At 46.0% G+C, this 13,206-nt stretch overlaps 1 protein-coding gene across 1 annotated transcript in view; it reads right to left on the reverse strand.

Moving 5' to 3' along the window:
* Nucleotides 1–337: 337 nt before the first annotated feature.
* ME3 (malic enzyme 3) overlaps nt 338–13,206 on the reverse strand; it is a 116,733-nt gene continuing 103,864 nt past the window's right edge. Inside the window, exons 8-14 of the mRNA XM_050332321.1 lie at nt 6,119–6,216; nt 4,800–4,913; nt 4,052–4,157; nt 3,326–3,468; nt 1,964–2,137; nt 1,429–1,527; nt 338–613 (exon numbers count right to left, since the gene is read on the reverse strand). Of these exons, the coding sequence (XP_050188278.1) occupies nt 452–613; nt 1,429–1,527; nt 1,964–2,137; nt 3,326–3,468; nt 4,052–4,157; nt 4,800–4,913; nt 6,119–6,216 (896 nt within the window). The 3' untranslated portion in view covers nt 338–451. The remainder of the gene's footprint in view (nt 614–1,428; nt 1,528–1,963; nt 2,138–3,325; nt 3,469–4,051; nt 4,158–4,799; nt 4,914–6,118; nt 6,217–13,206) is intronic.

Raw genomic sequence — 13,206 nt, forward strand, 5'->3', positions numbered from 1 at the left:
CAGCAGAATAGGGTAGTGCTGCCCAAGTGTGCAGCTCTCCTGGGGCAATGCTATCACATCCAGAGAGCCACAGGCAAAGTGTGGCTGTTGAATGGGAGGGATGACCATGCAATTCCACTAGGAATGGGACTCTGTGTCTCTGAGGTGGCCCAGGTAGCTTATCCCAAGGCAGCTGAGATGAGAACAGGCACTATGTTAAGTAATCAGCAATATGCAGTGCTGACTGACTGGGATGGGCTGCAGCTCTCTCCTTGGAGTACCCACTGTCCACCTTGGAATCTGTTTTATTTCCTACTGACATGTTCCCACAGAGAAAAAGCATCAGCAAATAAAAAACTACTTGGATTAATTTACTTTTACCATTCTGCAAGCCTGGAGGTGCATTTATATCAGCAATGACATGAGCCATGGGATCTGATGGCAAAAATGAGAAAACAGTTCTTGCAAAACCTTATATATTTTGTGTTTCCATGGCTTCAGGGGGCCACCTGTAATCATCAAGAAGAAATGAATCATAATCAGGAGTGTAAATGAACTGTTTCACAAAGGCTTCCTTGTCTGCTGGCTCGGGGTACCAAGAAGCGAGGTTGTGCTTGTAGGCCCAGTCAACAATCTGCAAAAAGATAAGCAAAGTGAACTGGTAAAACAACACTGGCATGTTACAAAGTTGAAACCAACTGCAGTTTGGCCCTGGCTGTATTTTCCCTCTTCCCTTCTCTCAGAATTGCGCCCTTTTTTGCTTTTTTTCTCGCCGTGCAATACTCTGAGTCAGCTGCACTTATTGCCTTCAGTGAGGGAATGGAAGCTGCCTGCAACTACTGGCTGGTAAGGAATGCACATCCCGGCCCTGGCAAAATGTTTGGGGCGTGCAGTTGAAGGGGAGCAGCCCTTTAGCCACCTCTGGTTTGCACCCATAAGATTCTCAGCTAGGCTGTGCATCCGTCAGTAATCTTAGCAGGACAATGTGATTTTCAGTGGGTGTCACTGAATGGGAATTACAAATTTGATGTAAACAGGGCACCAAATCCATAATTAGAAACAATCTCAGATCTGAAATAGTATTTAGTTACTTAGGCCCCTATTATATGGAGGAGGAAAGGTTCAAAATAGCAAGTTGGAATAAAATCTGGCAACTTGTGCCATGTTTGAATATGACTCTAAACCTCACTTTTGGAAGTGCTGAGTGCTCACAGCTTCAAGCAATAAAGCAAAGCTGTGTGAGCTGAGGCACTCAGAATGAGAATGTATTTTTCACATTTGGGCTTTAATGATGGAAGAAATTAGAGCAGCAATTCTGGCTAGAACAATTCCTGAGAATCATTGCTCTAGGCTTTAGAATAAGTTAAAAAACCACAAAGCAAAAATGATGCCAGGGCAATTCCTGCCCTCCCTACCAAGGAAAGTGGAAATAACGGTGGAAATACTCACTTTCACAGCAATTTTGCGAGACACATCTCTGATGCTGTCCAAGGGGGGATAGAGTCTTCCTTCTGCAAGATTCTGCTCTGTCACCTCAGCAGCAATAGCCTAGAAAGAAGAGCAAGCTAGTTTATAGAGATGGTCTCAAGCACATTCCACATTCCCTAGCATTACATGGTATGTGGCTGAAACCTCAGCAGCATCAGAGCTGGGACTATTTTGGAGTGGGAACTTGTGAATCGTTCAAAATACATGTTGTACTCATTTCATTACAGACTTCAAAGTGGAGCCAGAATGGTGGAGGTATTGTGCTAAGACAGCAGTTGTAGAGAAGGAGGAGAATCCTGTCATGGCTCCTGCATCTCTGTAGGTGCAATGGAAACTTGAGCTTTCCCTGAGCTGGAAAAAGGCTGCAGCTTTTTGCTGAGGCTGTGCCATTTCCACTCCATTCCTTGCCCTGGGCCAGGTTCTTGAAAACACCTGGTAGGTGCATATGCCTCTTATTATCTTTTCTTAAAATATTAGTTAAATGCCAGTTGCAAACCTCTGCTGTCATGAGGAAGATATCGTCAGAGATATGCCGGACTCCACAGGCAGTGACTCCCAGTGCCACTCCTGGGAAGACGTAGGCGTTGTTTCCTTGGCCAGGGAAGAAGGTCTTTCCATTGGGCAGGGTTACCTTTGGGAAAGGACTCCCACTTGCAAATATTCCCCGGCCCTGATCAAAGAGAGAGAGAGAGAGACATCCAGATTCAGAAGAGAAATCTTAAGAGTTTTGCTGCTCACCATGAACTGTGCTTGAGGGACATCAGTGACCAAGTGGACAAATCTCCAACCAGTCAGTGAGAGGCATCTCTGCTGGAGCCACTGCCAGCTGACACTTCTGGAGTACCTTGTCTGCAGAGCCAGGAACAGGGCTGTGGACAGGGCCACTCTGCACTGAGTAGGTATTTGAACTGCAAGTTCTCTGACCTTCTGAGGAGTTTCTCTACCTCTTTATCAGCCATCTACGGAGTGTGAAGAAAGACTCATGAGGGATAAAGCTCTGGGGCTGTGTGACTGCTCTGGCCATAAGCAGGTGGCAGGAGGGACAGGAAATAGTGAGACAAGGGTTTCTCTCTCATGCCAAGTCAATCCATATGACAATAATTCTTCAGTGACATTGGGTTTAAGTTAGGTGATGAAACCACTACACAAACAATTAGATGGGCAAAACACAGGGGACAGAACCTGCTAAGGATAAGACACCTCAGACAACTGTGGGTGAAGGAGGCAAGCACTTTCTTTAGAGGATCCCAAAGTAATTTCAGTTGGTAGGGACCCAACTCCTGCTCCCAGCAAGGTCAGCTATGAAATCAGACCAGGTTGTTCAGGGCTTTATACAGTCTGATCTTAAAAACTTGCAAGGTCAGAGACTGCAGAAACAATCTGGACCTCTCTTCTACCTCCTGACTCTCCTTTTCACAGTGTGAAAGTTTTTCTTTGGGACCATCTTGAACCTCTCTTATTTCAACTTAGGCACACTGTCACTTGTCTGCCCATCAAGTACCACTGTGGTTTTCCTTGGTACAGTCATGGCCACAGTGTATCCAGAGCACCCATCTTCCCTCGGCTGAAGTCAGTACACAGAATCACAGAATCGTTTGGGTTGGAAGGGACCTCTGGAGATCATCTAGTCCAATCCCCACCAAGGCAGGATCACCTAGAGCAGGTGACACAGGAACGTGTCCAGGTGGGTTTTGGATGTTTCCAGAGAGAGAGATTCCATGACCTCCCTGGACAGCTGGTTCCAGTGTTCTGCCACCCTTAACATAAGGAAGTTCTTCTGAATGTTAAAGTGAAACTTCTTATGTTTTAGTTTATGGCCATTACTCCTTCTCCTGTCACTGGGCACACCAGAAAGTACCTCGGTGAGGCGGTAGCACTGCTCTGCCGTGCACTCAGCTTTACTTGTGGGGTTGCTCAGGGCGAACACAATGGGCCTCTCATTGAAGGCTGCCATGTCCTTCAACAGCTTCTCAGTGAAAGCTCCTGCAACAGCTGCAACACCTGAAACAACAAGAGCAGAGTGAGGCGGTACTTTCTGACTGTCTGACTTTAGTGCATTTGGCTGATCCCACTGGAATGCCTCTACTGGAAAACAAACTGTGGGAGGGAACAGGCTTAATCTCTGGAGATGCAGGTGAAGATGTTTCTTTCTCATATTATGGTGAAATTAAAAGCCTGTCTCAAAATAAAGCCCTCTGCTCCTCTGGACAGAGTGGGTGACAGTGTTTTGGCCAGTCTGACTGCATCACTCCAACTCCCAAAGACCTGCCTGAGATGCCTGTTGTCATCCTTGTCCTGCCCAGCCTGCCAGAGCCATGTTTGTTGCTGAGAGCCTCGGATCGTGCCTCCCCTAGCACCTCCCTCTACAGCCCTTTCTGGAAGGACTCCTACTGCTCCAAAAGAGAGGAAGCCTGTGCCCCAGGGTTGAAGGGAAAAGGATATGAAGAACTCAACTGAAAAAAAATAGGTGTAAAAGAAGCTCATTTTGTTTTGACTAGGAAAACAAAAGGAGACTCTAGAAGAAAGACAGAAACTCTCCTAAGGAACTGAATTGACATGAAAAGTTGCATTAAGTGAACTCCACCTATAATTGCTGTAGGCTTCACTTTCTGTACAACCTCTTCCAGTGAGTCCACACTGGGGTGGTCCTGGGCAAACACTTCTTTCTCATGGTTCAGGTGGCTCCTGCCCTATGAGGAAAAAGGAGGAGTCAAGCTTTGGTCTGTTGGCAAAAGCTGGAGACACAACTTTGTAACTCATCTTCTTCAGCTCATTTCATCTCTCAGCCCTCTACCTAAACCAGATTCCACAGAGCAGGACCTCAGCATCAGCCAGTCAGGCATTGAGGTGTTGGTGTAATGTCACACTGGGCTGGTCCCTGCTCCTCTCACCCACCAAAGTACATTGTGTGGCTGGCATACACTTGTACATAAAATACAAGTCTCCTTGAGTCTGAGGAGGGACAACTCTGAGGGGACACAGGGAGTGCAAAGCACAGCTGGGCCAGGCTGGGTCACCAAGCAGGACACGACGTTGCTGTTCTAATACCCCATATGACATGCAATACTTCCAGCGCTCCTTGAGTCTGTGGCTAACAGTGTACCACTTTAGATGCCCAAAGCGTTGCCTTTAGAGTAACCAGTGCTGCTGGCACACTGTTGTCCCCATGAGACCTAGTCCTTGGAAAGCAGGAACAGCTCTGCTGACACAAGTAAAACTGCAGCCTTTTTACTCCAGGGCTGAGCAGGGGTCCAAGGTATCTGCCTGCTCTGGCCTCTCTAGCTGGCATGGCAGGGGAGGGGAATGGGGCTCAGCTCTGAAGACAAATTTACCTTCACAATCAGTCCTTTGGAGTCCACCATCCAAATTTTTTTGAGGGCATCATCTCGTGAAATTCCTTCCTTTTCCATGGCCATGAGGATGAGATGAGCTATGCCCATTGCAGCCTGGAACACAGTGTATACACACTTCATTGGGATATCATCATCTTTTGTAGGTTTAAAGATTTTAAATGGGATTTAAGATTTTAAATGAGAGATGGGTTGGGTCATCCCCCAGCACTGCACAAAGCAGAGAGACTTTCTGCTCCATGGCTGTACAGCGCCATGGTATGGGGCTGATTTTAGCATTGTAGGTGCTGCCATAAATAAAAACCTCACAATCATTCAGTAGAGTAGGCTGCAGGTGGAGCTGGAGCAGTGGAGTTGGTACCTTGACAGGTAGAGGCTGTCTCCATCATTTGAACCAGCTGCTGCAGGGGGGGAAAAGGGGCAGACACTTAACAAATGCTGCTGAAGATGCCAGTACAGAGGAACTCAAAGCCAAGTGGGAGTCCTGCAAGAGGAAAGTCTTTCTCCCATTCCTGCCTGTGAAAGCAGCTCTGGAGATGCTGTGTATGTGTCTGTGGTCCTGCAGCTGTGCCTGGCCCTCCTGCCCCAGTGGGGACTATAACAAGGCAGCAGGGTCTCTGCGCCACAGAGATGGTGACCAGCACAGATGCATCTGCCAGCAGGGGTAGAGAAAAAGAACAAGCCAGCTTTGTTTCACTGTGGGATAGAAAAACAGTAACAGACCTTCCCAAAGTTCTACCATGGGCAAAAGCTGAGACAGGTCCTGGACCAAGACTATTAGTCCACAGACAAGGTTTTAGAGGCTTTTTCTTCCCCCTCTCTCTTTGAGCAAGGTGCCATACAGAATACCTGATGTCTTCCATGGGGCAATACGACTGACTCCAAAAAGCAAGGCTGTGTTCTTACAGTTCTGTGTCTGAGTCCTTTGAACTCCACCACTAAAGAAGTTCTGGTTTACCCTAGATACCAACCCTGAAGACTCAAACCAGCCTCCTTAATATTCTTGTGGCACTCTGCCTCATAAATGACTTCCATAAAGGTAGTCACTGCATGGGCAGCCTCGTGGTATCCGGGGAGTCTACCCAGGACTCGTGGGCCAAAAAGTCACTGAAAGATGGTTGGTAACCTCCACCTAGCAGCAAGATCCACCTGTGGGGCCCAGTCCTGCCCAGCGACAAGGAACCTGCTTCTGTGCTTTGTTTTTATGAAGTCAAGCCTTGCGGGAAGTTGCATAATTTACTTTACTGTCTCTAAATTTAAAGTTAGATCATATTTATGAACAAGCTTAAAAACATTCCTACCTCTCCAGCTCCCTGGAAAACAAACCTCTGGTCAGAGAGCTTGTTCTTTGTGATCCTTAAGGCTGCAAAGATGCCAGCGACTGCAACAGATGCTGTGCCTGAAAGAGAGGAACGCCATGAGATGGACATGCTGGCAAATTGATTGTTTACCCTGTTGATACACTGTTAGAAACACTGTGGAAGAAACCATTCTTAGACTCTGTTACTAAAGGATCAGAGTGCCTTCCCTGTGCTAAAATATTAGTATTCAAATTTCCCTGCAAGGCAGAAGAACAAAAACTTCCCTCGATGTAGAGTCAAAGGGACGCTGAATCCTGGAATGTCAGAAGACGTTAATACCTAACTCCCAAGGGTTTAAGATGCATGCGACTTGTCTGAGGTCACATAAAACATCTGTAGCAGAACTTGCCACAAAAGCCTTTGTGATCATGGAGTTACCATCCTATTCTCCTCTTTACCTTCACAGGCCAGCACCACCATTTTTTTTTTCTTACTCCCCTAACACTCTGATACCCCAACTCAAAGCCATCACACCTTGCTGCCAAGCATTAAGGAGTCATTCAGAAAACGAGTTGGTTCCATGTTAGTGAGAAATATTGCAGTAAATGGAGTGCAGAGCCGTGCTGTTACATCCACCATGATATCTACAGCTTTCTATCCCTCAAGGGAGGCAGATGTCCAGACAGAATAAAGCTTTATCCCACAAAAATCACATGCAGTATTAATCTAATGTCCTATCCCAGGTGAAGGAACATGGTGGGAAGAAATCAAATAAGGCACAAGCTAATAAGGATTCAGGCATTGGCGGTATCTCAGGTCACCTGGGCAAGCTGGATGCAAGTGTTAAAGGGGACTTGGGAATGAAGGAGAATGTTTGATCACAAAATATGTAAAGTTGGAAGGGATCCATAAGGATCATCAAGTCCACTGGTTTTATTCTTCAGCGTTTTGAAGGATACCGGTTTGGATGTGCCCCAGTTCCGATCTATCCCCAGCTCCAACGCTGGCCTCTACATTCTCATCTTTTGAAACTTTGTGAGAAATCAGGGAGTCCAAAAGTACCAAGTTCTTGTGTGGGCAGTCATGGGTAGGGCAGGCAATGAACATTTTTAGGTTAAAAACCTGATTTCACCAAATGTTCAGCATTTCCTGTTTTCCTGCCCAGGTATTTAGCCAGTGCACCAGGGTTTCACACAGCCAGTGCTTCAGCCGGGTCCTTAGGGCCTGGGGTGCTGCCAGGCATCAGGAAACAGCCTAGCTGGGAAACAGCAGCTCATGAGCAGACACAACCACAAGCAGTGACACCAGCAGATGGAGCTGCCTTGCAACTCAAGGACCCAGAAAACAAATTCAGCTTTACCTGCTAATTTTCTTTAGTGCAAAAACTACAGGTAAGCTAGGAATCTACTGGTATATCACTGGGGAATGATTCACTCTTTTATTATTTCCATGCAAGCAGAAAACCTAGTGGGAGCACAGTTACTCTGCCAGAAACGGAATTTTATTGAAATGGCTTATCTTGTTTAGGGGACCTGTATAAGTTACTCTGACAAAGAAAATCTTTATTGGCCAGACCAGAAGCATTGGTTAGTACCATTTGTTTGCCAACGTTTTATGCTTATAAGTCAGATGAGTTTAGTTCTCCAAAAATTAATAATTAGCTTCCCTTAAGAGTGATTCTAGTTTAACAGAGGTGACAGTGGCCACATTCCTGCAGCAAATGTTACTACCATGGTGTCCACACCAGCACACCAGTTACAGAATGGCAGCATCACTTCACAGAATCACAGAATGGTTTGGGTTGGAAGGGACCTTGAAGATCATCTAGTTCCAACCCCCCTGCCATGGGCAGGGACATCTTCCACTAGACCAGGTTATTCCAAACCCCATCCAACCTGGTCTTGAACACTTCCAGAGATGAGGCATCCACAACTTCATGAGAGCACTGCAAGAATTTCTGTCTTAAACATAAAACAGACTAGACTAAAAGTTGACAGCTTTGTAAGCTTCTTTATTTCAATTAATCACTTGAGACACTTGTTTCAGCACCCAGGATGAATTCCCTCCATTAGCTCAGAAAACAGTTTGTATCATTACATTTCCAGACCCAGACAAGCTGAGTTCAATCCTTTTAAAAGGGAGTTGATGGGGAGGGAACCAGCCACTGTGTGGCCTGCTGCTTCAGTATTATCACATCTGACAACTGAAGCAAGTGTATAAAGGATTTCTTCTTTCTTCTCCTGAAGTAAATCTCTGCCTCTTAAAGATGTATTTAGAGTAGTGTATTTGCCTGGTGGAATGCCACTGGACTAGAAAAATTATGAGGAAGATAATGAACATTCTAGGAATTTAAAAGAACACCACATAATTGCCTAGTTTTTAGATTTTGCATTTTGTGAGTATCACGTATCTAGTCCATGCTCATTCTCTGTATTTTGGTAAGTCTGTAATCGGCAGGACTGCTCGCCGTGCTGCCATGCCAGGTTCTATGGATGGGACTATATACAAACGTATTATTCTGCTCATGCTGAAGCAGACACCTGAACTGGGCCCAATGAACTGTACCCTAAAAGAGTCACTACCACCATATTTTTGTAAGAGAGACAAGATAACTGGAATACACGTAGACACTTCTGTTGCAGACATCCAAACTGTGCGGGAAGGGATCCCACTGTGGCAGTTTTAACTGCAAAGAAATGGGGAGAGACCAGGGTCCCACAGTTGTCAGCCATGCCAAGCTTGTGACTTGTACACTCACACATGTTCACACACTATCTCCCAGGCTCACTCTGCCTAGAAATCCCCAAATCCCTTTGTGGGTGGGAGTGGGAAACTGATCAGAGCTAAAAATTCAGAAGTGAAACAATTACAGTGTGACAGTGTGTCAGGTCACAGCAAGAGCAGCAATAGATGCCAGGAAAGTATTTAAAAGAAGGAAATGTAACTCGAGAAATATCTTGTTTCTCTTGGTCCTGACCCAGGAAAAATTGCTTTATACCCTGTGATTGTCAAGAAGTCTGATGGGACAAATGCTTCCATCTGCAAAGCCATTTAAGTGGAAAAAATGCTCTTGGGAGATTCAGTAGAGGGACTTGAGGTATGTTTTAAAGATTTCACTAGCACAAATTTGAGAACTGGGGTGTATGGAAAAAAAGGGGGCATGGATTCAGTCTGCAGGGCAACATGCATTTTGCAGAGCAGAGACCTGCGGGACTGGGTGTGCCATTACTCATCCCCCTGCACTTGCACTGTAGCTCTGACTAACAGCAGGACTCTGTTCAGCTTTGCCACTCCTAATCCTCCTACTTTCTCTCCAATGTTTTTCTAATCCCTCCACATCTCCCAAACTGCATCTCACCCCCATTACCCAAGTAATAAAGTTTCTGTACCTTGGCCTTAGCTCAATATTTTTCTTCGATAATTACAATTTCTAAGCATGGAACAACAGAGCATCTCTATGGAGGAGAGTTCACAGCTGGTTTATGCAATAAACCAGCTAATCATTGTGCTTCAGTTCTGAAAGAATGACAAAATCAGATTGGGGCAGGGAACTCCTTCCCATGAGTTGTGTCAAGAACAAAACAGTGATCCTTCAACACACTGGTCTATCTGTTTTCCAAAGAGACTGAATGCTGCTGTTGCTTCCCTAAGTAACTACCAAGAGCCAGCTTGGCTGGTCTATATCTGAGGTAACACATGGAGGGGCAGAGAGAGAAGAAAGGAAAGTGCTTGCAAATGATGCTTTCCGTCCAAGGCTCAAAGTGAACACTCAATACAGTATCACAAAATATCAGGTAGACCTCAGGAGACTCTCAGGAGGTCCAGAGCAACAGGACCTGCACAGAAGAGAGGCATTTAAAACTCAGGTACACTCAGGAACATGGCCATCCCTGCTGGAATTAACTTCTGGCACTGAGGCATATTCGGAATATTGTAAAACATGAAGGAAACTCCCTCTGGTTTGATATTGTTTATGTTACACGTGTACTACTCTAAGTGAAAACAAGCCCCAGTAGATGTCAGTAGAGCTACACTGGAGCAAAACAGCGGAAAAGGATCTGCTCCATAGCGTCGAGACACTGCACAGATGGGAAAGGGTGCAGCAGGAACCCATGCCCAGGGACCTTATCCTTCCTCAGAGTGGGGAGAGCAGACACAGGGGCGAGCACCATTGCACATGGAGTCACGGGCAGCACTGGCATGTCACCAGGGAAAGTGCAGCCCAGTGTGGATGTCAAGGCTGTGCTTTGGGTGACAGCACCAAGTGGCTAAGCAAGGGACATGGAAGGAAGCGTGGACACTGTGGGTGCTTGGAAGCAGGAGTCCCCTCATGTTAAGGGCTGGCACTGCCCAGTCCCCGTGCAAAGGGCTTACTGAGCTGAGCATCCCCACCTGATGCTGAATCCTTCCGACAGCAGCAGTGATGGGAACACGCAGCAATACCACTGCCTGTTTCTTCACACAACACCCGTGTGTGTGATTCCCCCTTCTCCACAGCTCAATGGTAGAAAAAATGGCCAAATTCAGGCTGATCTTTTATTTTTTACCTTTGACCTGCCTGGTTACACTTTGCCCTGTCAAAACCATGCCAATATGAGGGCCCGGGGAACAGCAAACTCCAGTTTAACAGCTCCAGGACAGGGCAGCCAAGAAAATATAGCTAAATTTATGGATGAGGAGGAAGTATAGGGCTTTTCCAAATCCTGGTTCCCATTAACTCCCTGCAGCAGTCCCGCCCATTACTGGAAAGCAGAGTGGAGCTTGTCCAGATCCACTCCAAACACATAATCAAAAGTCAAACACAACAAAGCTGGAGCAAAAAAACCACCGAAGTGTTTGCAGCTCAAGGTCTTCCTCTGCATGGCTGCAGGCTAGTGTTAGCCTTCCCCCAAAGGGTCTCTGTCAGGCTTTAAGAAAATAAACCTAGAAATGGTGTGGAGTAAGTCAACAAGAAGAGAGATAAAATGCAAAGCACTGATGCTCAGGGAAGACTCTATCTCTTTAATAACATCAGGGACGCTGATGACCCAGAAGAGGTGGTGGCATGGAGAAGAGCTGCCTGACAATGGAGATGCCTAATGTAGGTCATCTCTAGGTGCCTGCTTTTAATCCTAAACTGTAAAGCGCTAGGACTATAGTGTGCATCACCATAACCACACGTTATAGCCACCAAGTGCTGTCCTGCAGCACTGCCCTCCCTCCAGCCTGTGCAGTGCCAGCCTGCATACCAGTGTGCCAACACAGACCAAGCCCCTGAGCCCACACAGGCAGAGGCTATCAAGCATGTCAGCACTTTGCAAAAAGCATCCCTGTCCCCATCGCAGAAGCGGAAACTCTGTGGATGCTGCTCCATAACCACAAGCTAAACTAGATCAGAACACAACCCTATTCTTCTGTTCATTTTGCCTCTTTAGTCTGGACTTAAAATATCACAGACCAGCTTAACACAGAAGTGATCTGTGCTGTTCTTCACTGCAAAGGAGGAGTTGCAAGTGGCATCCAATGAACAACAGCAAACAAGAAACGCAGGAGAGGGAAGGTAAACAAATGTCATAGACCCCAAAATGACAGAAGATAGGGGCCTGATCTTTACAGAGCTGCACAAGCAAGCCCAAGAAACTGGGGCCCATTTACAGTCTGGACTCCCTACTGTTCTGAGCTTCCTGGGCAGCCATCAGTCTGTGTGACTTCAACACAAACCTAGGAGCCGGCCCTTAAATAGTTAATGTAGTAGCACCAAGGAAAAGGCAGGAGCCTCTTCTGCTGCAGGGCACAGCAGGTCCAGAGGGACTGGTAATGGTGAATCTCTACAGGACTAAGAACATCTCCACACCTCTCTCCAGGCCAGGTAAATCCCCAGGGAAAGTGTGCTGCTCGGGAGCTGCCTGGCAGGACATTGCCTGCTTTGTCCTACAGTTCGATATTACACTGCACTCCCTTCCTATTGTGTTTCCCCCCTCTTCAGCTTCCTGTGACAATTACTGATGCATTTTCCATGCCAGCTGAAACAACAAAGTAAGACACTGCACCATTTTAATCTGCTGAAATTAGTTACTGCTGAATCAAAAACCTGTTTCACCTGCTTCTCACAGCACATGCAAACATGACTGCGAAACAGGCCACATTTGTACAGGACTGATTTCCAACGTGCCCAAATGTTTGAAGCTGCTCAGATTTGCTGCACTGGCGTCAGCCTGTTCCCAGACTCAGCTGAGGGCTGGAGCACTGTTCCTTCATGCCAGATACTGTTTTCTTAAATGTCCTGGAAAGGTTATGGAAAGGTTATCTGCTAGGATAATGAGAAAAGGTGGTTGGTGGGTCAAGAGATATTTTGAGGCTCATCAGCAGTCACATGGCCAACAAACAAGGGGAATCATTGCTCTAATGACTAGGAATAGACTTAGAGAGGTTCTATGAAAGGGAGACCCTAAATGTTGTGTGCAGACTACTTTAGTTGTGGAGGGACTACGGAAATACAAAAGGCTGACGGTTTTTAATGTGACTAGTGATTTGCGGGTTCTCATATTGAAGTACCTTGAAGAGGCCTCATTTGAATGGTGTAGGTGTTCAGGATTTTAGAAATCCCGTTTGTTTACACTGTCTCAAACTATATATGTCTGAAACTCTCAAATTGGTGGTTTTTTTGAGATAAATCAGTTACATTTTTATCAGGTCTAGTTTTAAAAGACTGCTAAAAATGGCCAGAGCCAGGACATACAATGCTTTATGCTTTTGTGCACTGTTCTCTCTGCCCTGCCTGTATGTGTGAAAGGCTTTTGAATTACATGATCAGATACAATTAATTAAATAACACATCAGAGATTTCTTCGTTTTTCTGCAATTCTGACTAAATTTGCAGAACAACTTCTGCTGTTCAGTACTGAGTGAGCACCACAGAAAGCAACTGAGTCAGTCAGGAATTATTTGCCTTGGGAGATCCCTACTGTTCTCATTCATCTTCATGTTCCTAGGTGCACCTTCCAGAAGAATTACTTCATAATCCCCAGATACTGAGGTTAGGCTGACTGAACTAAAATTCCCTGCATCCTTCTTCTTGCCTTTCTTGATGATATGTGTGACATTTGCCT

This window comes from Myiozetetes cayanensis, unplaced genomic scaffold (genome assembly GCF_022539395.1).
Source record: "Myiozetetes cayanensis isolate MyiCay16 unplaced genomic scaffold, myiCay2020 scf5-8, whole genome shotgun sequence".
Lineage (NCBI taxonomy): Eukaryota > Metazoa > Chordata > Aves > Passeriformes > Tyrannidae > Myiozetetes > Myiozetetes cayanensis.